This window comes from Oncorhynchus masou, unplaced genomic scaffold (genome assembly GCF_036934945.1).
Source record: "Oncorhynchus masou masou isolate Uvic2021 unplaced genomic scaffold, UVic_Omas_1.1 unplaced_scaffold_1892, whole genome shotgun sequence".
NCBI classification, from domain to species: domain Eukaryota; kingdom Metazoa; phylum Chordata; class Actinopteri; order Salmoniformes; family Salmonidae; genus Oncorhynchus; species Oncorhynchus masou.
The window spans coordinates 39,581-66,054 of record NW_027008392.1 but is presented as its reverse complement, the minus strand read 5'-3'; the positions used below and the strand labels follow the sequence as shown (position 1 = coordinate 66,054).

Here is a 26,474-nt window from a genome sequence, read left to right as displayed (position 1 = left end):
CAAGTACATAACAGCTCTAGTCAACAGCATGCATATACAGTACTTGCATCTGTGTGCTGTTGGCTAGAGCGCACATGCCAATACCAGAGTGGGAACACTCGCTATATAAAGCAAACACTTTTTGTGAGAAAACCATCAGTAGAATTGAAAATGCGATGGAAACCCATTTAACTTGTATTTTTTTATTCGGTACAGGGGAATATAACTGCAAAATGTATTTTTATGTGTACTACATATTTACGCACAGACTTTTATCTGCAACAAGTCAATTTGATGTAAACTATTCTCTGGTGGGGAAATGCACGTATTGTTTTTATGTGGATTTATGAATATTCAAATGGAACTCTGTCGCCAATTGGATGGAAACCTAGCTACTGATGGTATCACCAAAGATACATTTCTGTTACATTTTCTAAAATGGAGGCTTCAAATGCTAAAATCCAAGGTCATCAATCCTTTAATTTTGAAACTTGAAATTTAGACACACCAGTGGAGGCTGCTGAGGGAGGACGGCTCATAATAATGTCTAGTCAATGGAATGGTATCAAGCATATCAGACACGTGGTTTCCATGTGGTTGATACCATTCCATCGACTCCATTCCAGCCAATATTTTGAGCTGTCCTCCCCTCAGCAGCCTCCACTGAGACACACCAAATTACCAATGGAATCCTCAAATTTGTGACATAGAGTGTGATTAAGTAAATAACAGTTTGCTACTGGAAAGAATACTCAAGGTCCTTGTATATCTTAGTAATCAGTGATTTTCAAAATGGTCACACCACTGACATAAAACTGAGGGATACACATTAAACTAGTAAAAAAAGGTATTTTAATAGCCTTCTTTGTTATTATTGATCTACAAAATATATTACGTACCTTGTTGACTTTCTAGCATTCAAAATAATTAATGCACTATATATACAAAGTATGTGGACACCCTGTAAAATTAGCGGGTGTCCACATACTTTTGGTCATGTAGTGTAGATTACTAAAATACCCAACGTCACTACAGTGGTGTGGGGGCTGTGCTTTGGCATAGTGGGTGGGGTTATATCCTTCCTGTTTGGCCCTGTCCGGGGGTGTCCTCGGGTGGGGCCACAGTGTCTCCTGACCCCTCCTGTCTCAGCCTTCAGTATTTATGCTGCAGTAGTTTATGTGTCGGGGGGCTGGGGTCAGTTTGTTATATCTGGAGTACTTCTCCTGTCCAATTCGGTGTCCTGTGTGAATCTAAGTGTGCGTTCTCTAATTCTCTCCTTCTCTCTCTCGGAGGACCTGAGCCCTAGGACCATGCCCCAGGACTACCTGACATGATGACTCCTTGCTGTCCCCAGTCCACCTGGCCGTGCTGCTGCTCCAGTTTCAACTGAACCGCGGCCCTAGGACCATGCCCCAGGACTACTTGACATGATGACTCCTTGCTGTCCCCAGTCCACCTGGCCGTGCTGCTGCTCCAGTTTCAACTGTTCTGCCTTATTATTCGACCATGCTGGTCATTTATGAACATTTGAACATCTTGGCCATGTTCTGTTATAATCTCTACCCGGCACAGCCAGAAGAGGACTGGCCACCCCACATAGCCTGGTTCCTCTCTAGGTTTCTTCCTAGGTTTTGGCTTTTCTAGGGAGTTTTTCCTAGCCACCGTGCTTCTACACCTGCATTGCTTGCTGTTTGGGGTTTTAGGCTGGGTTTCTGTACAGCACTTTGAGATATCAGCTGATGTACGAAGGGCTATATAAATAAATTTGATTTGATTTGATTTGACTACACCTCTGCAAGTCAAGGCACAGCATTTATCACTGAAATTCAAGAACGACCCCACTACTACAGTAGAGAGGTTCAGTAATGCATGCTGGAAAACACGTGGTAACATAACTTTGAGATAGTCCACTTAAACAGGGACATGCGACAACGATGCTAAAAGTGTCTCACAGAGGCATGAACGCACAGTAGCACCATGAGTCAGACAAGCCTTCATGAATTATGATAAACACTGTTTTAGGCTTGTTTCAATTCTTCCACTGTGTTCCACTTCGGGATGTTTCTTTCCTCTGTTTCCCCTTATCCTTTTCCCTCTCTACTTCCTGCCTTTCCCTCTTTTAATCCTTTAAGGCATGCAGTGTTTGTGGGTAAACTGAAGACAATAACTTGCACGTGCTCACACACACACACACAAGCATGCATAATGTCTCTGTTTGATCCACAACATGAATCGTAACCATGGATGCGTGATGCCAGACACACAGCTTTGTGGAGCGAGAGACAAGGGAATAAGGGATGAAGTGGGTGGAAAAGAGGAGTAATGAGGAATGAGAGGGAGGGCAGTATTAAACTTCTAAGTCAAAGTCTAATTTTAACGTCTAAGTCAGAGAGAGAGAGGGATAGAAAGAGGGGAGGTTTAGCATACATTTGTTTTTGACCTTTATTTAACCAGGTAGGCTAGTTGAGAACAAGTTCTCATTTACAACTGCGACCTGGCCAAGATAAAGCATAGCAGTGTGAACAGACAACACAGAGTTACACATGGAGTAAACAATTAACAAGTCAATAACACAGTAGAAAAAAAGGGGAGTCTATATACAATGTGTGCAAAAGGCATGAGGAGGTAGGCAAATAATTACAATATTGCAGATTAACACTGGAATGATAAATGATCATGTACAGGTAGAGATATTGGTGTGCAAAAGAGCAGAAAAGTAAATAAATAAAAACTGTGGGGATGAGGTAGGTGCAAATGGATGGGCTATTTACCAATAGATTATGTACAGCTGCAGCGATCGGTTAGCTGCTCAGATAGCTGATGTTTGAAGTTGGTGAGGGAGATAAAGGTCTCCAACTTCAGCGATTTTTGCAATTCGTTCCAGTCACAGGCAGCAGAGTACTGGAACGAAAGGCGGCTGAATGAGGTGTTGGCTTTAGGGATGATCAGTGAGATACACCTGCTGGAGCGCGTGCTACGGATGGGTGTTGCCATCGTGACCAGTGAACTGAGATAAGGCGGAGCTTTACCTAGCATGGCCTTGTAGACGACCTGGAGCCAGTGGATCTTGCGACGAATATGTAGCGAGGGCCAGCCGACTAGAGCATACAAGTCACAGTGGTGGGTAGTATAAGGTGCTTTAGTGACAAAAAGGATGGCACTGTGATAAACTGCATCCAGTTTGCTGAGAAGAGTGTTGGAAGCAATTTTGTAGATGACATCGCTGAAGTCGAGGATCGGTAAGATAGTCAGTTTTACTAGGGTAAGCTTGGCAGCGTGAGTGAAGGAGGCTTTGTTACAGAATAGAAAGCCGACTCTTGAAGGAGAGTTTGCAGTCTAGCCAGACACCTAGGTACTTATAGGTGTCCACATATTCAAGGTCGGAACCATCCAGTGTGGTGATGCTAGTCGGGCAAGCGGGTGCAGGCAGCGATCGGTTGAAAAGCATGCATTTGGTTTTACTAGCATTTAAGAGCAGTTGGAGGACACGGGAGGAGTGTTGTATGGCATTGAAGCTTGTTTGGAGGTTAGATAGCACAGTGTCCAATGACGGGCCGAAAGTATATAGAATGGTGTCGTCTGCGTAGAGGTGGATCAGGGAATCGCCCGCAGCAAGAGCAACATCATTGATATATACAGAGAAAAGAGTCGGCCCGAGAATTGAACCCTGTGGCACCCCCATAGAGACTGCCAGAGGACCGGACAGCATGCCCTCCGATTTGACACACTGAACTCTGTCTGCAAAGTAATTGGTGAGCCAGGCAAGGCAGTCATCCGAAAAACCGAGGCTACTGAGTCTGCCGATAAGAATATGGTGATTGACAGAGTCGAAAGCCTTGGCAAGGTCGATGAAGACGGCTGCACAGTACTGTCTTTTATCGATGGCGGTTATGATGTCGTTTAGTACCTTGAGTGTGGCTGAGGTGAACCCGTGACCGGCTCGGAAACCAGATTGCATAGCGGAAAAGGTACGGTGGGATTCGAGATGGTCAGTGACCTGTTTGTTGACTTGGCTTTCGAAGACCTTGGATAGGCAAGGCAGAATGGATATAGGTCTGTAACAGTTTGGGTCCAGGGTGTCTCCCCCTTTGAAGAGGGGGATGACTGCGGCAGCTTTCCAATCCTTGGGGATCTCAGACGATATGAAAGAGAGGTTGAACAGGCTGGTAATAGGGGTTGCGACAATGGCGGCGGATAATTTCAGAAATAGAGGGTCCAGATTGTCAAGCCCAGCTGATTTATACGGGTCCAGGTTTTGCAGCTCTTTCAGAACATCTGCTATCTGGATTTGGGTAAAGGAGAACCTGGAGAGGCTTGGGCGAGGAGCTGCGGGGGGGCCGGAGCTGTTGGCCGAGGTTGGAGTAGCCAGGCGGAAGGCATGGCCAGCCGTTGAGAAATGCTTGTTGAAGTTTTCAATAATCATGGATTTGTACATGAGCACCTTATTACGCCATATCATCGAATGTGTTTCAGGAAAAAGGCCTTTGTTAATTGCCTCTCAAATAAAGAGATACAACTTTTGTTTTTCTCATAGTTATGAGGAGGCAATGTACAAGGCTCAGGTAACAAGGTTATCTCTATTCATTGCTAAATATTCTCCACAGTGTCCAACATTGAGAACACTTTCTGTATGACTAACTTGACATGTTTATTATTTTTTTTCAAGAGCTTGTCAGTGGATGACGGCAGAATCACAGACAGAAACATGTTTCACAAGCTTGGATAGTTTTCTCACTGTTCCACAATGTTTTAGATATTTTTTTCTGAGGAGCTTATGGCTGAGTCAGACCGACCAACCTTTGTGAAAGAGTTCATCTCTTTTGATGCAGTTGAATCAGGTCATGAGAGAGTTTGAACTGAATCAGATATGACTGAATAACTTCAAACACTTGATCCTGCAGTCCATGGCCAGGCATTGATTGAAAAGCTGTTTCACTTTCCTGTCCAGATAAGTTACTAAACTGTTCCTCTTCTTCTGCCTTTCACCCTCTGTGTCTGTGGCTTTCACTGTATACTGAAACCCTCTCCCCTCCTTCTCTCTTTTCCGTCTCTCCCCTCCCTCCCCTTTCCTCTCCTCTTTTCTTTTCTACAACAGAAACTTCCGGAAGCACCTGAGAATGGTGGGCAGCCGCAGAATGAAGGCTCAGAGTGAGTTCCCCAGTGAGTGTGGCGTCGTAGCTTATTATTATGTGGACTTCATTAGTGTGCTTGTGCTAAATGCCTGTAGCCTATACAGTACATGTGCTGGATAGAATGGACAGTATGGTAGGTTAAAGGTACATGTATGCATTTAGAAATAAGTTTGGCTCCATATTATCTAGTTGAAAGTGGTCTGGTGCAGGGGACGTGGTGGAGCTTTAGTAGTGAAGTCTCCTAAACACATCGGATTCCACCTCAACCACCACTTTCCACATATTCTCCACTCTAGATTCGGTGCCCTCTAAATTTAAAGGGGAATGGAAACACTTTAGGAAGTAAATCTAGTTTCCATTACCATTTAAACCTTCTGGGAAATAATTACATATGTGGGGAGATCAGAACTCTTGGTCTCCTCAAAGTGGTCCAAGAGTCAAGATAATTAACTGCATGGCATAAAAGCTTCCAAGTTGTGGTTTTACAGTAGGATGTCTTGTTAGCAGAAGCTGGTAGAGGAATGTATTATATTAGCAGGAGTTTTACAGTAGGATGTCTTGTTAGCAGAAGCTGGTAGAGGAATGTATTATATTAGCAGGAGTTTTACAGTAGGATGTCTTGTTAGAAGAAGCTGGTAGAGGAATGGATTATATTAGCAGGAGTTTTACAGTAGGATGTCTTGTTAGAAGAAGCTGGTAGAGGAATGGATTATATTAGCAGGAGTTTTACAGTAGGATGTCTTGTTAGCAGAAGCTGGTAGAGGAATGTATTATATTAGCAGGAGTTTTACAGTAGGATGTCTTGTTAGAAGAAGCTGGTAGAGGAATGGATTATATTAGCAGGAGTTTTACAGTAGGATGTCTTGTTAGAAGAAGCTGGTAGAGGAATGGATTATATTAGCAGGAGTTTTACGGTAGGACGTTTTGTTAGAAGAAGCTGGTAGAGGAATGGATTATATTAGCAGAGGTTTTACAGTAGGATGTCTTGTTAGAAGAAGCTGGTAGAGGAATGGATTATATTAGCAGAGGTTTTACAGTAGGATGTTTTGTTAGCAGAAGCTAGTAGAGGAATGGACCTCATTAGCAGGCATTAAGTGACTGGGTGGTTTGGATACGCCAGCCCCAGCTGTGAGCTGGAACACCAGATGTTCACCCACTCAGTGCCACTATATAGTTATGATGACACGGTAAGAGGAATACAACTAAACTGTTTTCATCCAAACAGGGGTGCTGATTTAAATGAATAGGCATGTGTTGTACATTTGGGAAGTGTGTTTTGGCGTCTGTGTTGAGTGGTTATGTCCCAATTATCCCTACTCCCCTTCATTCACTGATTTGAAAGTATGGTGAAAACTCCCTCTAGCCTCCACCAATCCAATGCTTTTAGATTTGAAATAGTGAACGAGTACACTTCAGGAGAATATGGATGTGTGTTTAGGGCTTGCGTGTGTGTGTGTGTGTGTGTGAGGTTGCTTAGGGAAAGTGTATGTGTGATCCCCCTCGTCATCCTCCACTCATTGTCATTATCCTCCACTCCTTCATCAGCATATGCTGACCGCCGAGCCAAGAGTTTCAACCGCTCCTGGAGTGACCCCATCCCCATGAAGCCTGACTCTCTCCATGGCTCTAGAGACAGTGAGTTCACACAAATACTATACACACACTCACTCATGCAAGCTGACATGCAATGACACATACGCGAACACACCTTCACTCAAACATACTCGGCATGTACATTATTTTTGTAACTATTATTTTCAGGCACAAACATGAAAAAGATTGTATCTACACTACATACCTGTACACACACACACACACACACACACACACACACACACACACACACACACACACACACACACACACACACACACACACACACACACACACACACACACACACACACACACACACACACACACACACACACACACACACACACACACACACACACACACACACGTTTTCTCTCTGTGATCATTGAAAGCAGCTCTCCTCTACAGACAGCTTGACCATGACTGTATTTGTCCTCATGCTCTTCACATCAGACTGTGACGCTCTACCGTTTCTGTCCGTTCTTTACGCCCATACTGCACGTCTCTGTCATCCAGTGTATATGTCTTGGGTCTGTCTGAATATGTGGTTGTATGTTTGAAGCTCTGTGATTGTCTGTTCCATGCTGTGGTTTTCTGTTCCAAGCTCCGTGGTTGTCTGTTCCAAGCTCTATGATTGTCTGTTCCAAGCTCTGTGATTGTCTGTTCCAAGCTCTGTGATTGTCTGTTCCAAGCTCTGTGATTGTCTGTTTCCTTTATTGATGTTGATGTCTAGAGAAGGGATGTGTTCAGTTCCCTTATTGCTGGTGATGTCTAGAGAAGAACAACTACCTCTTTCCCTACTGTATTTAATTTATTTATTTATTTTGCTCCTTTGCACCCCATTATTTTTATTTCTACTTTGCACATTCTTCCATTGCAAATCTACCATTCCAGTGTTTTACTTGCTATATTGTATTTACTTTGCCACCTTGGCCTTTTTTTGCCTTTACCTCCCTTATCTCACCTCATTTGCTCACATCGTATATAGACTTGTTTATACTGTATTATTGACTGTATGTTTGTTTTACTCCATGTGTAACTCTGTGTCGTTGTATGTGTCGAACTGCTTTGCTTTATCCTGGCCAGGTCGCAATTGTAAATGAGAACTTGTTCTCAACTTGCCTACCTGGTTAAATAAAGGTGAAATGAATAAATAAAAAAGGGATAATGTGTTCAGTTCCCTTATTGCTGGTGATGTCTAGAGAAGGTATAATGTGTTCTGTTCCCTTATTGATGTTGATGTCTAGAGAAGGTATAATGTGTTCTGTTCCCTTATTGCTGGTGAATTCTAGAGAAGGTATAATGTGTTCAGTTCCCTTATTGCTGGTGATGTCTAGAGAAGGGATAATGTGTTCTGTTCCCTTATTGCTGGTGAATTCTAGAGAAGGTATAATGTGTTCAGTTCCCTTATTGCTGGTGATGTCTAGAGAAGGGATAATGTGTTCTGTTCCCTTATTGCTGGTGAATTCTAGAGAAGGGATAATGTGTTCAGTTCCCTTATTGCTGGTGATGTCTAGAGAAGGTATAATGTGTTCTGTTCCCTTATTGCTGGTGATGTCTAGAGAAGGTATAATGTGTTCAGTTCCCTTATTGCTGGTGATGTCTAGAGAAGGGATAATGTGTTCAGTTCCCTTATTGCTGGTTATGTCTAGAGAAGGGATAATGTGTTCTGTTCCCTTATTGCTGGTGATGTCTAGAGAAGGTATAATGTGTTCTGTTCCCTTATTGCTGGTGATGTCTAGGGAAGGTATAATGTGTTCAGTTCCCTTATTGCTGGTGATGTCTAGAGAAGGTATACTGTGTTCTGTTCCCTTTTTGCTGGTGATGTCTAGAGAAGGGATAATGTGTTCTGTTCCCTTATTGCTGGTGATGTCTAGGGAAGGGATACTGTGTTCTGTTCCCTTATTGCTGGCGATGTCTAGAGAAGGGATAATGTGTTCTGTTCCCTTATTGCTGGTTATGTCTAGAGAAGGGATACTGTGTTCAGTTCCCTTATTGCTGGTGATGTCTAGAGAAGGGATAATGTGTTCAGTTCCCTTATTGCTGGTGATGTCTAGAGAAGGGATACTGTGTTCAGTTCCCTTATTGCTGGTGATGTCTAGAGAAGGGATAATGTGTTCAGTTCCCTTATTGATGTTGATGTCTAGAGAAGGGATAATGTGTTCAGTTCCCTTATTGCTGGTGATGTCTAGAGAAGGGATAATGTGTTCAGTTCCCTTATTGATGGTGATGTCTAGAGAAGGTATAATGTGTTCTGTTCCCTTATTGCTGGTGAATTCTAGAGAAGGGATAATGTGTTCAGTTCCCTTATTGCTGGTGATGTCTAGAGAAGGTATAATGTGTTCTGTTCCCTTATTGATGTTGATGTCTAGAGAAGGTATAATGTGTTCTGTTCCCTTATTGCTGGTGAATTCTAGAGAAGGTATAATGTGTTCAGTTCCCTTATTGCTGGTGATGTCTAGAGAAGGGATAATGTGTTCTGTTCCCTTATTGCTGGTGAATTCTAGAGAAGGTACAATGTGTTCAGTTCCCTTATTGCTGGTGATGTCTAGAGAAGGGATAATGTGTTCTGTTCCCTTATTGCTGGTGAATTCTAGAGAAGGGATAATGTGTTCAGTTCCCTTATTGCTGGTGATGTCTAGAGAAGGTATAATGTGTTCTGTTCCCTTATTGCTGGTGATGTCTAGAGAAGGTATAATGTGTTCAGTTCCCTTATTGCTGGTGATGTCTAGAGAAGGGATAATGTGTTCAGTTCCCTTATTGCTGGTTATGTCTAGAGAAGGGATAATGTGTTCTGTTCCCTTATTGCTGGTGATGTCTAGAGAAGGTATAATGTGTTCTGTTCCCTTATTGCTGGTGATGTCTAGGGAAGGTATAATGTGTTCTGTTCCCTTATTGCTGGTGATGTCTAGAGAAGGTATAATGTGTTCTGTTCCCTTATTGCTGGTGATGTCTAGAGAAGGGATAATGTGTTCTGTTCCCTTATTGCTGGTGATGTCTAGGGAAGGTATAATGTGTTCAGTTCCCTTATTGCTGGTGATGTCTAGAGAAGGGATAATGTGTTCAGTTCCCTTATTGCTGGTGATGTCTAGGGAAGGGATACTGTGTTCTGTTCCCTTATTGCTGGTGATGTCTAGAGAAGGGATAATGTGTTCAGTTCCCTTATTGCTGGTGATGTCTAGAGAAGGTATAATGTGTTCAGTTCCCTTATTGCTGGTGATGTCTAGAGAAGGTATAATGTGTTCAGTTCCCTTATTGCTGGTGATGTCTAGAGAAGGGATAATGTGTTCAGTTCCCTTATTGCTGGTGATGTCTAGAGAAGGGATACTGTGTTCTGTTCCCTTTTTGCTGGTGATGTCTAGAGAAGGGATAATGTGTTCAGTTCCCTTATTGATGTTGATGTCTAGAGAAGGGATAATGTGTTCAGTTCCCTTATTGCTGGTGATGTCTAGAGAAGGGATAATTTGTTCTGTTCCCTTATTGCTGGTGATGTCTAGAGAAGGTATAATGTGTTCTTTTCCCTTATTGCTGGTGATGTCTAGAGAAGGGATAATGTGTTCTGTTTCCTCTATTTGTCTCTATAATGCCTGTTCTATGTTCAATCTACAAACAGCCAGCTGCCAGGTGCGCCGCTTTTGATTGAAAACTCTCCTTTAATAGTATGTTTGCTATCCTTTCATCTCTCCCCCACTATGTATGTGTGTGTGTGTGTGTGTGTGTGTGTGTGTGTTAGGTGGGGACTTGCAGTCCTCCTCAGGGGCTCTAGATGAAGGATCACAGGAGGATGCAGACTGGGAGGAGGAGAGAGAGAAGGAGAGAGCAGCCTGTGAGGGAGAGGACTTCATCCCACCCAAAATCATGGTGAGATGCTCAGGTCACCTAAGAGACCAGTTATTCAGCCTCTCATAGCAAAAATAAAAAATAAGAAAATAAAAATAGCACTGCAAGGAGAGGAGTTATTGTTATTAATAGTGATTAACATTGTGTTATTAGTAGTTAATAACCGTGTGTGTTAATAGTTAATAACGGTGTGTGGTTAATAGTTAATAACGGTGTGTGGTTAATAGTTAATAACAGTGTGTTGCTATTCATAGTTATTAACAGTGTGTTTTTATTCATAGTTATTAACAGTGTGTTGTTATTAACAGTTAATAACAGTGTGTTACTAATAGTTAATGGCAGTGTGTTATTAAGAGTGTGTTGTTATTAATAGTTATTAACAGTGTGTTATTAATAGTTATTAACAGTGTGTTATTAATAGTTATTAACAGTGTGTTATTAATAGTTAATAAGTGTGTTGTTGTTAATTGTCATTAACAGTGTGTAGTTAATAGTTAATAAGTGTGTTGTTGTTAATTGTCATTAACAGTGTGTAGTTAATAGTTAATAAGTGTGTTGTTGTTAATTGTCATTAACAGTGTGTAGTTATGAATTAAAAGAGTAAACTGTAGTAAAATACATCTCTAGCTCTATGCAATACTGCCTTCAACTGATATCGTAGCACTAAGTAGATTGGTTTCTGAACTTGTATTTGTACTACTTCCATTCTTATTACGATATTTCCTACAGTTTAATATAATGTACCCATTGTAGACAGCTTTTCATTAACATTCGTATAGTTGTTGAGACTTTCTGTCTGTCTTCTTCCAGCTGATATCCTCCAAGGTCCCGAAGGCTGAATATGTTCCTAACATCATCCGTAGGGACGATCCGTCCGTCATCCCCATCCTTTATGTGAGTCCCTCTCATCTACTCATCCATTATGCGACTCCTACTGTATGTTATGATAATGCCTTAGACATTCAGATTACTGTAATATTGATTTTGGAGAGTCTCTTCTACACTTCATAATGAAAACGGTTCATGTGGAACATATTGACTGCTAAACGTAAACCACCCCGGTAGTTAGAACTGTCTTGTAGATGTCTTATTGGGTCCTCTTATTTGACATTTTTCTGTAGGATCATGAACATGCCACATTCGATGACATCATTGGTAAGTAGATTGTGTGATGTTTTCTTAGATGAATTGCGTGCACTGAATAAGGATCCTGTCCATAGTTCCGTATGTGACCTCTCTCCCGTCTTATGACAGCAGAAAGTAACATTTATTTCTCTTTCTCTTTCATTCCCTCCAATCACAGAGGAGATAGAGAAGAAGCTGATGGCCTATAGGAAAGGCTGTAAGATTTGGAACATGCTAATCTTCTGTCAGGTGAGAGAGGAAAAAGAAGCTGGTTGAGAACCTTGGTTTTAATATCATACAACACATTATTACACCACTACTCGACCACTACATATCTACAATACAACATTTATAATACCACAATACAACAATATTACAACATTACAATGCGTGTGTGTATGCCTGTGTGTGTGTCTCTTCACAGTGTGCGTTGTTCCATAAGGTGTAGTTTTGTGTTTTTACTGCAGTGAGCTAAATCAGGGTCACACAGAGTGTTTATTGGTAGTCTTAAACAAATCTACATTGAAACAAAAGTGTACATCTCAAACACATGGTTATGTGCTTAAAAAATAATTTCCGGATTTTCTGCGTTAAAAAAATAATCATGTTGATTAATACCAGATTTGATTAATAATTAATCAACATGATTATTTTTTAACGCAGAAAATCCGGTGTTTCTATACCAAACAGTTTTGTTATATTTCTGTCTTCTGTGATGTAATATTAGGATGAAAAATCAAAATGTAATACAGTTCAACTCTATATCTGACATGGTACAATAATTATTATGAAATTATGAAAAATATGAATAACGTTCCACCGATGAAGCCACTAGGTTATTTGACTGCAGGAAAGGGCTACATCTGTGTGAGTTACTTGATGTGGTACTGTATGTTTCCCAGAGTCTGTTCTGGACTTGCGGATGGTGAAGAGACTCTTGGTGGCATGTCTTGTGGGGTATGCATGGGTGTCTTAGCTGTGTGCTAGTTGTTCAACATGTCAATACCTCTCACAAAGACAAGTAGTGATGCAGTTAATCTCTCCTCTACTTTGGGCAAGGAGAGATTGTTATTTACCTTAGTTCACCATGTACATTTAAGGGCCAGCCATGTTGCTCTGTTCTTGGCCAATTGTAATTTGCCTATGTCTATGGCAGTAGTCCAGGTGTGTTAAAACTAGGGCCAGTAGGACTTGTTTTGTTGATAGCGATGTCAGGAAAAAGCAGAGGAGCGCTTTATTATGGACAGACCTCTCCCCATCTTAGCTACCGTTGCATCAATATGTTTTGACCATGACAATCCAGGGTTACACCAAGCAGTTTAGTCTCCTCAACTTGTTCAATTTCCACCTTATTCATTACAAGATTTAGTTAAGGTTTAGGTTTTAGTGAATGATTTGTCCCAAATACAATGCTTTTATTTTTTGAAATATTTAGGACAAGCTTATTACTTGCTACCCATTCTAAAAGTGACTGCTACTCTATGTTAAGTGTTGCAGTGATTTAACTTGCTGTGTTAGCTGGGGTGTATAATGTTGAGTCATCAGCATACATAGACACACAGGCTTTACTCAGTGCCAGTGGCAGGTCATTAGTAAACACTTAAAAAAGTAGGGGCCTAGACAGCTGCCCTGGGGTACGTATCTACCTGGATTATGTTGGAAATGCTTCCATTAAAGAACACTCTGTGAGAATGTGGTCTTACTGTCTGAAAATCAGTGTTCAGGTCAGCTTATTGCTGCTGCCGTTACTTCTACATGGACATACTGTAACTGAGATTAACCTGTTCTCCAGGGCGGTCCGGGGCATCTGTACCTGCTCAAGAACAAAGTGGCCACATTTGCCAAAGTGGAGAAGGAGGATGATATGATCCAGTAAGACAACTCACTTCTGACAACAATATCACCTCGATAATTGTCACTGTATTTTAGATACATACAGTGCAGAATAAAGTCATACATTTCAGACATATAGAATAATTTAATCTCTCCCTCTCTTCTTTGACAGGTTTTGGAAGAAGTTGAGTCAGTTTATGAGCAAGCTGAATCCTGAGCCCAACCTCATTCATATAATGGGCTGCTATGTTCTGGGGAGCGCCAATGGAGAAAAGGTATGGATTTCTAGTTTCCCTGTACTAGGCTTTCAAAATGCTGGTAACATTTTCCAAAATTCGCCATGAAGGTTTTCCAGAAATCCCAGTTGTAAAATTACTGGATTTCCTGCTGTTACCCTTCATAATTCCGGGAATCTTCCAACCGGGATCTCTGCAAAAAAATGCCTTTTTTTTGATAAAGTTACTGAAATGTTGCTACCTTATCCAGTTAACTTACACTATTGAACAGCTGGTGCTGGAGAAGAAGGTTGATGTTTTATGTGTTCTTATCCAATTGTGAATTTTTTGTTTGTTTCCTTGCATTGTTTGTAATTTATTGTTTAACTTATTTGTACATAATGTTGCTGCTACCATCTCTTATGACCACAAATAAATTCTGGACATCAGAATTGAGAACTCACCACAATCTGGCTGAAACCTTTTTTTCCTTTCACAAGCCCGACGTGAATGACGTACTGCTTTCCCGGAACAGGCCCAGATCCCAGTCATTTGCATGAAGAGAAGGCGGAGAAAAAGAGTCATGATGGCGAATTTGTAGGCGATCGAATAAACCCCCACTGCCTTCCATTCTGCTAGAAAACATGCAATCTTTGGAAAATAAAATCTATGACCTTTGCGGAAGATTAAACTACCAACGGGACATTCAAAACTGTAATATTTAATGCTTCACAGAGTTGTGTCTGAACGACGACATTATCAAAATGCAGCTGGCTGGTTATATGCTATTTTGGCAGGATAGAACCGCGGCGTCTGGTAAGTCAAGGGGTGGCGGAATATGTATTTTTTGTAGATAACAGCTGGTGCACAATATCTAAGGAAATCTCAAGGTTTTGCTCACCTGAGGTAGAGTATCCCATGATTAGCTGTTGACCACACTATCTACCTAGAGAGTTTATCTGTATTTTTCATAGCTTTTTCATAGCTGTCTGCATACCACCACAGACTGAGGCTAGCACTCAATGAGCTGTATTCCGTCATTAGCAAACAGGAAAACATTCACCCAGAGACGGGTCTCCTAGTGTCCGGGAAAATGTAATGCAGGGAAATGTAAATCGGTCTTACCAAATTTCTATCAGCATGTTAAATGTGCAACCAGAGCGGAAAAAACCTCTGGACCTCCTTTATTCCACAGACAGAGATGCATACAAAGCTCTCCCTCGCCCTCACCCTCCGTTTGGCAAATCTTAACATAATTCTATCCTCCTGATTCCTGCTTACATGCAAAAATGAAAGCAGGAAGCACTAGTGACTCGATCAATAAAAAGGGAAGACTGTGTGATCACGCTCTCTGCAGCCGATGTGAGTAAGACCTTTAAACAGGTCAGCATTCACAAGGCCAGACGGATTACCAGGACGTGTACTGTGAGCATGCGTTGACCAACTGGCAAGTGTCTTCACTGACATTTTCAACCTCTCCCTGTCCGAGTCTGTAATGCCAACATGTTTTAAGCAGACCACTATAGTCCCTGTGCCCAAGAACACTAAGGTAACCTGCCTAAATGACTACTGACCCGTAGCACTCACGTCTCTAGCCATGAAGTGCTTTGAAAGGCTGGTCATGGCTCACATCAAAACCATTATCCCAGAAACCCTAGACCCAATCAATCAATTAATCAATCAAATGTATTTATAAAGCTCTTTTTACATCAGCCGATGTCATAAAGTGCTATATAGAAATCCAGCCTAAAACCCCAAACAGCAAGCAATGTTGAAGCACTCCAATTAGCATACCTCCCTAACAGATCCACAGATGATGCTATTTCTATTGCATTCCACACTGCCCTTTCCCAACTGGACAAAAGGAACACCTATGTGAGAATGATATTCATTGACTACAGCACAGCCTTCAACACCATAGTGCCCTCAATGCTCATCAATAAGCTAAGGACCCTGGGACTAAACACCTCCCTCTGCAACTGGATCCTGGACTTCCTGATGGGCCGCCCCCAGGTGGTAAGGGTAGGTAACAACACATCCGCCACGACGATCCTCAACACAGGTGCCCCTCAGGGGTGCGTGCTCAGTCCCTTCCTGTATTCCCTGTTCACTCATGACTGCACTGCCAGGCATGACCCCAACACCATCATTAAGTTTGCCCATGACACAACAGTGGTAGGCCTGATCAGCGACACGATGAGACAGCCTATAGGGAGGAGGTTAGAGACCTGGCCGTGTGGTGCCAGGACAACAACTTCTTCCTAAACGTGATCAAGACAAAGGAGATGATTGTGGACAACAGGAAAAGAGGACTGAGCACACCCACATTCTCATTGACGGGGCTGTAGTGGAGCAGGTTGAGAGCTTCAAGTTCCTTCGTGTCCACATCACCAACAAACTAACATGGTCCAAGCACACCAAGACAGTCGTAAAGAGGGCACGACAAAACCTATTCCCCCTCAAAGATTTGTCATGGGTTCTCAGATCCTCAAAAGGTTCTACAGCTGCACCATCGAGAGTATCCTGTCTGGTTGCATCACTGTCGGGTATGGCAACTGCTCGGCCTCCAACCGCAAGGCACTACAGAGGGTAGTGCATACATGCAAGTACATCACTGGGGCAAAGCTTCCTGCCATCCAGGACCTCTATACCAGGCGTTGTCAGAGAAAGGCCCCAAAAATTGTCAAAGACTCCAGCCACCCTAGTCATAGACTGTCCTCTCTGCTGCCACATGGCAAGTGGTTCCCGGAGCGCCAAGTCTAGGTCCAAGAGGATTTTAAACAGCTTCTACCCCCAAGCTACCCTATTTGCATCCCCCCCCCCCCCAACACCCTTTACACCGCTGCTGGTCTCTGTTGTTATCTTCTATGCATCGTCACTTTAATAACTCTACCTACATGTACATATTACCTAATTTACATCGACTATCCGGTGCCCCCACACCTTGACTCTGTACCGATACCCCCTGTATATACTGTATATCTGTCTCTGTCTTTATTTCTATATCTGTCTCTATCCCTGTCTCTGTCTTTATTTATAAATCTGTGTTTGTCTCTGTCCCTGTTTCTATTTCTATATCTATGTCTGTGTCTGTTTCTATTTCTATATTGGTCTCTGTCTTTATTTTTATATCTGTCTCTATCCCTGTCTCTGTCTTTATTTATAAATCTGTGTTTGTCTCTGTGTCTGTTTCTATTTCTATGTCTGTCTCTGTCTCTGCCTCTATTTCTATGTCTGTCTCTGTGTCTGTCTCTATTTCTATATTGGTCTCTGTCTTTATTTCTATATCTGTCTCTGTATCTGTCCCTGACTCTGTCTTTATTTCTATATCTATATCTGTGTCTGTTCTATTTCTATATCTGTCTCTGTATCTGTCTTTATTTATATTTCTATCTATCTCTGTATCTGTCCCTGTCTCTGTCTTTATTTCTATTTCTGTCTCTGTTTCTGTCCCTGTCTCTGTCTTTATTTCTATGTCTATATCTGTCTCTGTCTTTATTTCTATTTCTATGTCTGTCTCTGTCTCTGTCCCTGCCTCTATTTCTATGTCTGTCTCTGTGTCTGTCTCTGCCTCTATTTCTATGTCTGTCTCTGTGTCTGTCTCTATTTCTATGTCTGTCTCTGTCTCTGTGTCTGTTTCTGTTCCTGCCTCTATTTCTATATCTGTCTCTGTATCTGTCCCTGGCTGTAGTCTCACTATTGTTATTTTACAGCTGCTCCTTTAATTACTTGTTACTTTTATGTATTATTCTTATTTGTACTGCATTGTTGGTTAGGGGCTCGTATGTAAGCATTTCACTGTAAGGTCTACATCTGTTGTATTCGGCGCATGTAACTGTCATTTGATTTGATTTGAGCTGTTTTTTATTACCACTTCATTTACTGCTTCTTTATAGAGTAAATGCACTGTATTTCTCTCTTTCTTTTTAGTCATGGTTCACTTTAGTCAGTATTGAGCCACGTGCCACCCACCACCCACACACCAGTGGTACACAATTTACACACTGTGAATGTACAGTATGCATCAGTATGATGTGACCAGTTCCATAAGCCCTGAGCTGCCTAGCTGGCTCCTAAACTGACACTGTCATCATGCTGTCATGTTGACAGATAGAGTGCTGGAGGCAGGTAGAGGCGCTATGAGGAGGATCACTCACACACACACACACACATGCACACGCACACACAGGCAAACGCACGCACGCACACACACACTCTCCCCCTGACCCTGGCTCCCAACCCCCACAGAGACGAAGCCACACTGACAGACACTGCGGGGAACAAGCGGCTCTGCACAAAAACAGTTTCATGTAAACACATGCTTGTACGCACACGCCCATGCAGGCACTTAGTGCAGATGGTCTTGCACTCACACAGTGAAACAACACTCCGTACACATACTACAGTATGTGTGTTTACTCATTCAAATAATGAAATTTAGGCAGTCAAACATGGTTACAGGAACACTTCAGCACACTGGGTAGTGTGGTAGTGTGTTGGTGTGGTAGCGTGATAGCGTGTGTGGTTGTGCCCATAGGGTGACACAGACAGCAGTGTTGTTCCAGTCTATCTGACCCTTTTACAGTGTGTGTGTCTGTGAATGTGCGTCTGTCTGTGTCTTTGTGTACAAGTCACAGTAGGGAAAAATAAATAGTAAAGTATTTTTTGGAGCTTTTAACAATGTTCTCTTCTGCTACCTCAGCTGTGATGCAAACAGAACAATTTAGTCATCTGTCTATTTATAGTCTGCTAGTTTCAGAGACCTACGTACCTGGACACAGCCAGCCTACCTTCAGTACCTGGGTTGTTGAACATCTAATAGTCAAATCATAGTGTAACAGCAGGTGAGCTGGTACTACTCTTTTTGGCCATTTTCTGGTGTTTTGTTGTGGAAAACTGTGTGGGTTGAGCATCAACACTTCAACCTTTCTCCAGAGTCTGTGTGTCTGTGTGTGTGTGTGTGTTTGTGTGTGTGTGTGTGTGTGTGTGTTTGTGTGTGTGTTTGTGTGTGTGTGTTTGTGTGTGTGTTTGTGTGTGTGTGTTTGTGTGTCTGTGTGTGAGAGCGCACATGAGTGTCAGAGGGGGGTGATTGGGTGTGTCAGTCTTGGTGTTCCCAGCCCCACAGTGTGTGTATGTGTGTGTGACAGTTCCGCCTCATGATCCCTCTACCTGCCTCTAGCACTCTGTCTTGCTATCTATAGACAGACAGGATAGAAGTGTTTTAGCAATTTCGTTTTTTTAAGCTTCCATGTTAGGAGGGGATTTATGTCTGATTTAAGATTAAATCTTCAACCCTGTTATGGTCAACTCTGTTAACAATCAAACCTGTTATGGTCAACCCTGTTACGGTCAACCCTGTTACGGTCAACCCTGTTACGGTCAACCCTGTTACGGTCAACCCTTTTACGGTCAACCCTGTAACAGTCCACATTGCTACTTTATTTGACACTCCTGATAGGCACTTCTTTTTATTTTATTTTTTTTGTTAAATATTTTATTTAAAATTGGAAAACATGTTTTTATGAAGTTGAACATGTACTCTTTATAACAGAATGTTAAAATTATGTAAAATCTAACGTTTTTTTAACAAGTTGGTGGAACGACCTCCCTGCAACTCAACTCTAACATCTCCTTGAATTTGGGTATCTCCCAAATGGCAGCCTTTTCCCTCTATAGTACACTAGCCTACTTTTGACCAGGGCCCATAGGGAATATGGTGCCATTTGGGAAGCAGACCTTTACTTTGTTATACCGCTTCTTTTAATTTAACAGCCCATTCCGCTCTTTTAATTTCATTTAATCACTGTCTTCTTTTGGCGAGTAATCATTACTCTAGTCTACAAAGGACAAAACGAAAACAAATAGTTCCTCCTCTGGATTCTGTTAATCATTGGGTCTGCTGATGTCTGCTGACCAAATCCTCCTGTTGTACAGTATTCCAGTCGGCAATTAAAACAGTGACCAGGTTGTAAGGGTTCAAACAAATTATGAGCTGGATTGACGTTTATCTTTGTCAACCTAGTCAGGGGAGCTGAGGTTAATATAACCCTGCAGAACGTTACATTAGCAGCTTCAGAGTCTCACTAGGGGCCGTGAACCATGACCTCATCCATAGACATACACACACAGACTCCCCAGAGGTTCTGTAGATTGATTTAGTGCCTCAGCATGCTGCTGCTGCTGCTGTGTGAATGGCGTCAGCAAAGAGGAAACTGGCTCCTGGAAAAACATGTTAATTGGTTGCGAGGCACCATGGGGTGGTGGCACTCGCTGGTCCAGACCCCAAGGCGCGGGAGGAGGTGAGAAGAGGGGAAGAGAGGTGCAGGGAGAGGGGAGGAAAAGCGATGGAAGGGAGGAGAGCTGCACGGAGAGAGGAGTTGCAGAAGAGCGGGGAGACGGGAAGGTGCAGGTAGCAGGTGGAGAAGTGGGCAGGAGAAAAGAGGAAGAGGGGAGGTGTAGGGAGATGGAAGATGCAGAGAGAGGCCAGAGTAGTGGGCAGGAGAGGGGAGGTGTAGGGACATGGAAGATGCAGAGAGAGGCCAGAGTAGTGGGCAGGAGAGGGAGAGGAGAGAGGAGGTGTAGGGAGATGGGAGATGCAGAGAGAGGCCAGAGTAGTGGGCAGGAGAGGGGAGGTGTAGGGAGATGGAAGATGCAGAGAGAGGCCAGAGTAGTGGGCAGGAGAGGGAGAGGAGAGAGGAGGTGTAGGGAGATGGGAGATGCAGAGAGAGGCCAGAGTAGTGGGCAGGAGAGGGGAGGTGTAGGGAGATGGAAGATGCAGAGAGAGGCCAGAGTAGTGGGCAGGAGAGGGGAGGTGTAGGGAGATGGAAGATGCAGAGAGAGGCCAGAGTAGTGGGCAGGAGAGGGAGAGGAGAGAGGAGGTGTAGGGAGATGGGAGATGCAGAGAGAGGCCAGAGTAGTGGGCAGGAGAGGGGAGGTGTAGGGAGATGGAAGATGCAGAGAGAGGCCAGAGTAGCGGGCAGGAGAGGGAGAGGAGAGGGTAGGTGTAGGGAGATGGGTGATGCAGAGAGAGGCCAGAGTAGTGGGCAGGAGAGGGAGAGGAGAGGGGAGGTGTAGGGAGATGGGAGATGCAGAGAGAGGCCAGAGTAGTGGGCAGGAGAGGGGAGGTGTAGGGAGATGGAAGATGCAGAGAGAGGCCAGAGTAGTGGGCAGGAGAGGGAGAGGAGAGGGTAGGTGTAGGGAGATGGGTGATGCAGAGAGAGGCCAGAGTAGTGGGCAGGAGAGGGAGAGGAGAGGGGAGGTGTAGGGAGATGGGAGATGCAGAGAGAGGCCAGAGTAGTGGGCAGGAGAGGGGAGGTGTAGGGAGATGGAAGATGCAGAGAGAGGCCAGAGTAGTGGGCAGGAGAGGGAGAGGAGAGAGGAGGTGTAGGGAGATGGGAGATGCAGAGAGAGGCCAGAGTAGTGGGCAGGAGAGGGGAGGTGTAGGGAGATGGAAGATGCAGAGAGAGGCCAGAGTAGTGGGCAGGAGAGGGAGAGGAGAGAGGAGGTGTAGGGAGATGGGAGATGCAGAGAGAGGCCAGAGTAGTGGGCAGGAGAGGGAGAGGAGAGAGGAGGTGTAGGGAGATGGGAGATGCAGAGAGAGGCCAGAGTAGTGGGCAGGAGAGGGAGAGGAGAGGGTAGGTGTAGGGAGATGGGAGATGCAGAGAGAGGCCAGAGTAGTGGGCAGGAGAGGGAGAGGAGAGAGGAGGTGTAGGGAGATGGGAGATGCAGAGAGAGGCCAGAGTAGTGGGCAGGAGAGGGAGAGGAGAGGGGAGGTGTAGGGAGATGGAAGATGCAGAGAGAGAACAGAGTAGTGGGCAGGAGAGGGAGAGGAGAGGGTAGGTGTAAGGAGATGGGAGATGCAGAGAGAGGACAGAGTAGTGGGCAGGAGAGGGAGAGGAGAGGGTAGGTGTAGGGAGATGGGAGATGCAGAGAGAGGCCAGAGTAGTGGGCAGGAGCGGGAGAGGAGAGAGGAGGTGTAGGGAGATGGGAGATGCAGAGAGAGGCCAGAGTAGTGGGCAGGAGAGGGAGAGGAGAGGGGAGGTGTAGTGAGATGGAAGATGCAGAGAGAGAACAGAGTAGTGGGCAGGAGAGGGAGAGGAGAGGGTAGGTGTAAGGAGATGGGAGATGCAGAGAGAGGACAGAGTAGTGGGCAGGAGAGGGAGAGGAGAGGGGAGGTGTAGGGAGATGGGTGATGCAGAGAGAGGCCAGAGTAGTGGGCAGGAGAGGGAGAGGAGAGGGGAGGTGTAGGGAGATGGGAGATGCAGAGAGAGGCCAGAGTAGTGGGCAGGAGAGGGGAGGTGTAGGGAGTTGGAAGATGCAGAGAGAGGCCAGAGTAGTGGGCAGGAGAGGCAGAGGAGAGGGTAGGTGTAGGGAGATGGGAGATGCAGAGAGAGGCCAGAGTAGTGGGCAGGAGAGGGAGAGGAGAGGGGAGGTGTAGGGAGATGGAAGATGCAGAGAGAGGCCAGAGTAGTGGGCAGGAGAGGGAGAGGAGAGGGGAGGTGTAGGGAGATGGAAGATGCAGAGAGAGGCCAGAGTAGTGGGCAGGAGAGGGAGAGGAGAGGGGAGGTGTAGGGAGATGGGAGATGCAGAGAGAGGCCAGAGTAGTGGGCAGGAGAGGAGAGGGGAGGTGTAGGGAGATGGGAGATGCAGAGAGAGGCCAGAGTAGTGGGCAGGAGAGGGAGAGGAGAGGGGAGGTGTAGGGAGATGGAAGATGCAGAGAGAGGCCAGAGTAGTGGGCAGGAGAGGGAGAGGAGAGAGGAGGTGTAGGGAGATGGGAGATGCAGAGAGAGGCCAGAGTAGTGGGCAGGAGAGGGAGAGGAAAGGGGAGGTGTAGGGAGATGGAAGATGCAGAGAGAGGCCAGAGTAGTGGGCAGGAGAGGGAGAGGAGAGGGTAGGTGTAGGGAGATGGGAGATGCAGAGAGAGGCCAGAGTAGTGGGCAGGAGAGGGAGAGGAGAGGGGAGGTGTAGGGAGATGGAAGATGCAGAGAGAGGCCAGAGTAGTGGGCAGGAGAGGGAGAGGAGAGGGGAGGTGTAGGGAGATGGAAGATGCAGAGAGAGGCCAGAGTAGTGGGCAGGAGAGGGAGAGGAGAGGGGAGGTGTAGGGAGATGGGAGATGCAGAGAGAGGCCAGAGTAGTGGGCAGGAGAGGAGAGGGGAGGTGTAGGGAGATGGGAGAAGCAGAGAGGGGCCAGAGTAGTGGGCAGGAGAGGGAGAGGAGAGGGGAGGTGTAGGGAGATGGAAGATGCAGAGAGAGGCCAGAGTAGTGGGCAGGAGAGGGAGAGGAGAGAGGAGGTGTAGGGAGATGGGAGATGCAGAGAGAGGCCAGAGTAGTGGGCAGGAGAGGGAGAGGAGAGGGGAGGTGTAGGGAGATGGAAGATGCAGTGAGAGGCCAGAGTAGTGGGCAGGAGAGGGAGAGGAGAGGGGAGGTGTAGGGAGATGGAAGATGCAGAGAGAGGCCAGAGTAGTGGGCAGGAGAGGGAGAGGAGAGGGGAGGTGTAGGGAGATGGAAGATACAGAGAGAGGCCAGAGTAGTGGGCAGGAGAGGGAGAGGAGAGGGGAGGTGTAGGGAGATGGGAGATGCAGAGAGAGGCCAGAGTAGTGGGCAGGAGAGGGACTGGAGAGATTGATGTAAGGTAATGTGCTCTGACAGTCTCTCTCCAGCAATAAGCACTCTCCTCGTATACAACAGACCCCTACAGCTCACCCAACAGCAGATCGTGAGACAAACACAGGTCACTACCCATTCTGCTGTATGCACAAGACTCACTCCTTGTTGTTCCTGTTATTTTAATCTGATGTTATGACATTTTGACCTTTTCAGTTGTATTGCTCTTGGAAGTACAACTGACAGTTATTTTCCTTCGTAAAGAGAATGGGTGGCAATATGTCTGCATTTGTTCTAATTGTAAACAGAACACTTTTCTCTCCTCTCAAGAGGTTTGTCTGTTTTGCCAGATGGGTGTTTTGATATGTAAAATGTTCTCCTCCACAGCTAATCCACAATCTAAAGAGGCTAATGAGGCCTCATGCCATAGAATTCAAATCCCCGCTAGAGCTGTCTGCACAGGGTGAGTGTATGACACACACAGACATATACACACACATACACACACACATTTTCCATTGTCTTATTTTTGCCCTACATTGTTCCAATGATGTAAATAGTGAACATTAATCAAACCTAGCAAGGCAGACTGAGATGAACAGGACATTAGTGAACACGCTGACAGACATGTCTGTACTTCCTGAGCTCTGAACGCACCCCTCATCAAACATTTCACCCTGAGACTTATTGATGTCATGCTAATTACTTCTCAACAACACAAAAAATATATATAAAGGCAACACGCAACGATTTCAAAGATTCATATAAGGAAATCAGACTATTGAAATAAATAAAGTAGGCCCTAATCTATGGATCAGGAAACCAGTCAGTGTCTGGTGTGACCACCATTTGCCTCATGCAGCGCGATACATCTCCTTTCCATAGAGTTGATCAGGCTGTTGATTGTGGCCTGTGGAATGTTGTCCCACTCCTCTTTAATGGCTGTGCAAAGTTGCTGGATATTGGCGGGAACTGGAACAAGCTGGCATACACGTCGTTCCAGAGCATCCCAAACATGCTCAATTGGTGACATGTCTGGTGACTATGCAGGCCATGCAAGAAATGGGACAGAGTATGCAGGCCATAGAAGAACTGGGACAGATCCTTGCAACATGGGGCCGTGCATTGGCATGCTGAATATGAAGTGATGGCGGTGGATGAATGGCACGACAATGGGCCTCAGGATCTCATCACGGTATCTCTGTGCATTCAAATTGCCATCATTAAAATGCAACTGTGTTCGTTGTCCGTAGTTTGTCTGCCCATACCCTAACCCCACTGCCACCATGTGGCACTCTGCTCACAACGTTGACATCAGCAAACCGCTCACCCACACGATGCCATACACGCTGTCTGCCATCTGCCCGGTACAGTTGAAACAGGAATTCCTCCATGAACATCACACTTCTCCAGCGTGCCAGTGGCCATTGAAGGTCAGCATTTTCCCAATGAAGTCAGTTACGACACCAAACTGCAGTCAGGTCAAGACCCTGGTGAGGACAAAGAGCCCACAGAAGAGCTTCCCTGAGACGGTTTCTGACAATTTTATGCAGAAATGAATTTGTTGTGCAAACCCACAGTTTCATCAGCTGTCCGTGTGGCTGGTCTCAGACAATCCCACAGGGAAAGAATCCAGATGTGGAGGTCCTGGGCTAGCGTGGTTACACGTGGTCTGTGGTTGTGAGGACAGTTGGACTTACTGCCAAATTCTTTAAAATGACGTTGGAGGCGGCTTATGGTAGAGACATTACCATTCAAATCTCTGGAAACAGCTCTGGTGAACATTCCTCTAGTCAGCAAGCCAATTGCACTCTCCCTCAAAACTTGAGACATCTGTGGCATTTTGTTGTGTGACAAATCTCCACATTTTAGAGTGGCCGGTTATTGTCCACAGCACAAGGGGCACCTGCGTAATGATCATGTTTAATCAGCTTCATGATATGACCCACCTGTCAGGTGGATGGATTATCTTGGCAAAGGAGAAATGCTCACTAACAGGGATGTAAACACATTTGTGCACAACATTTGAGAGAAATAAACTTTTTGTGCTTATGGAACATTTCTGGGATCTTTTATTGCAGCTCATGAAACATGGGACTAACACTTTACATAATGCATTTATATTTTTGTTCAGTATAATTATCTCCACTGAGTGTTTTCCTCTCTTCTATCAACCCATGAGGTCCCTCTATCTCTCCACCGCTCTCTCTCTCTTTCTTGTCTCTCATCCAATCTTTCATTAACCCCAACAGTACATAAACACTTGTATTTCAATCAACACTATATTTCAATCAACGTTTGAGAGTAGCTATTTGGGTAGAGGAAAACGTTGATTATTCTCCTTTACGAAAAACGATTAGCTAGTGGAGAGGTGAAGATAAATGAATCTGTATTTATTCCCCCCCCCCAGGAAAGGAGATGATCGAGATGTACTTTGACTTCCGTCTATTCCGCCTGTGGAAAACCCGCCAGCACTCCAAGATGCTCGAATATGATGACCTTTTGTGACACTGCTCACCTCTGACCTTTGTCAGCCTATTGGCTGTGTATCTCATCACCAATAGCCTATGGTGACGGCTTTCCTTGAGAGGTCCTGGACGGGAGCGCTCTGTTGAAGAGGTGGACGACAGGCTTCAGGTAGTTTTGCTCACTGAGGAGGCTTCAATCCTCTGCTCTCAGACAAAGTGCAGTAGCAATTACTGTCAGGAGGTGAACTGTATATTTCCCCCCATCCATTTTCACTGTCTCAACCAAATGCCTCTACTGACAGAGAACCGTGAGGGAGAGAAGGTAAAAGAGAGAAGTGGAGAGATCATCCTTTAGCCTCTGTGTCAAGAGACACAAAATAGAGCTAGATTTGGATCTCGGGAGCCAAGCAAGTCTTCTTTAAATTAGTCATAGAGAGAGATGCAGCTGCAGGGAAGAGAGAGGCTGTGAAAAGGGAGAAGAGATGGTGAAAGATGTTCTCCCTTACCTACATGTCTGTTGTGTGAACTAGGAGGTACATGGATGAAAGCCTTTTGTCTTCAGAAAAGTACGTAGATCTCCCTTAGGACGGAAATGTATTTATAAAGTGTGTTGGTTGTTTTCAGAGCTTTAGAGAATAGATTTCCATGATCTATACATCTACCACAAATAGAAGAGAGAGTATA

At 44.6% G+C, this 26,474-nt stretch overlaps 1 protein-coding gene across 1 annotated transcript in view; it reads left to right on the top strand.

The window, feature by feature from the left end:
- The window catches only part of LOC135532522 (NMDA receptor synaptonuclear signaling and neuronal migration factor-like), a 29,934-nt gene extending 4,104 nt beyond the window's left edge, over nucleotides 1-25,830 (top strand). The window contains exons 2-11 of the mRNA XM_064960000.1: nucleotides 5,075-5,139; nucleotides 6,657-6,746; nucleotides 10,440-10,567; nucleotides 11,357-11,440; nucleotides 11,668-11,701; nucleotides 11,850-11,920; nucleotides 13,464-13,543; nucleotides 13,677-13,779; nucleotides 23,710-23,785; nucleotides 25,733-25,830. Of these exons, the coding sequence (XP_064816072.1) occupies nucleotides 5,075-5,139; nucleotides 6,657-6,746; nucleotides 10,440-10,567; nucleotides 11,357-11,440; nucleotides 11,668-11,701; nucleotides 11,850-11,920; nucleotides 13,464-13,543; nucleotides 13,677-13,779; nucleotides 23,710-23,785; nucleotides 25,733-25,830 (829 nt within the window). The remainder of the gene's footprint in view (nucleotides 1-5,074; nucleotides 5,140-6,656; nucleotides 6,747-10,439; nucleotides 10,568-11,356; nucleotides 11,441-11,667; nucleotides 11,702-11,849; nucleotides 11,921-13,463; nucleotides 13,544-13,676; nucleotides 13,780-23,709; nucleotides 23,786-25,732) is intronic.
- The last annotated feature ends 644 nt before the right edge of the window (nucleotides 25,831-26,474 follow it).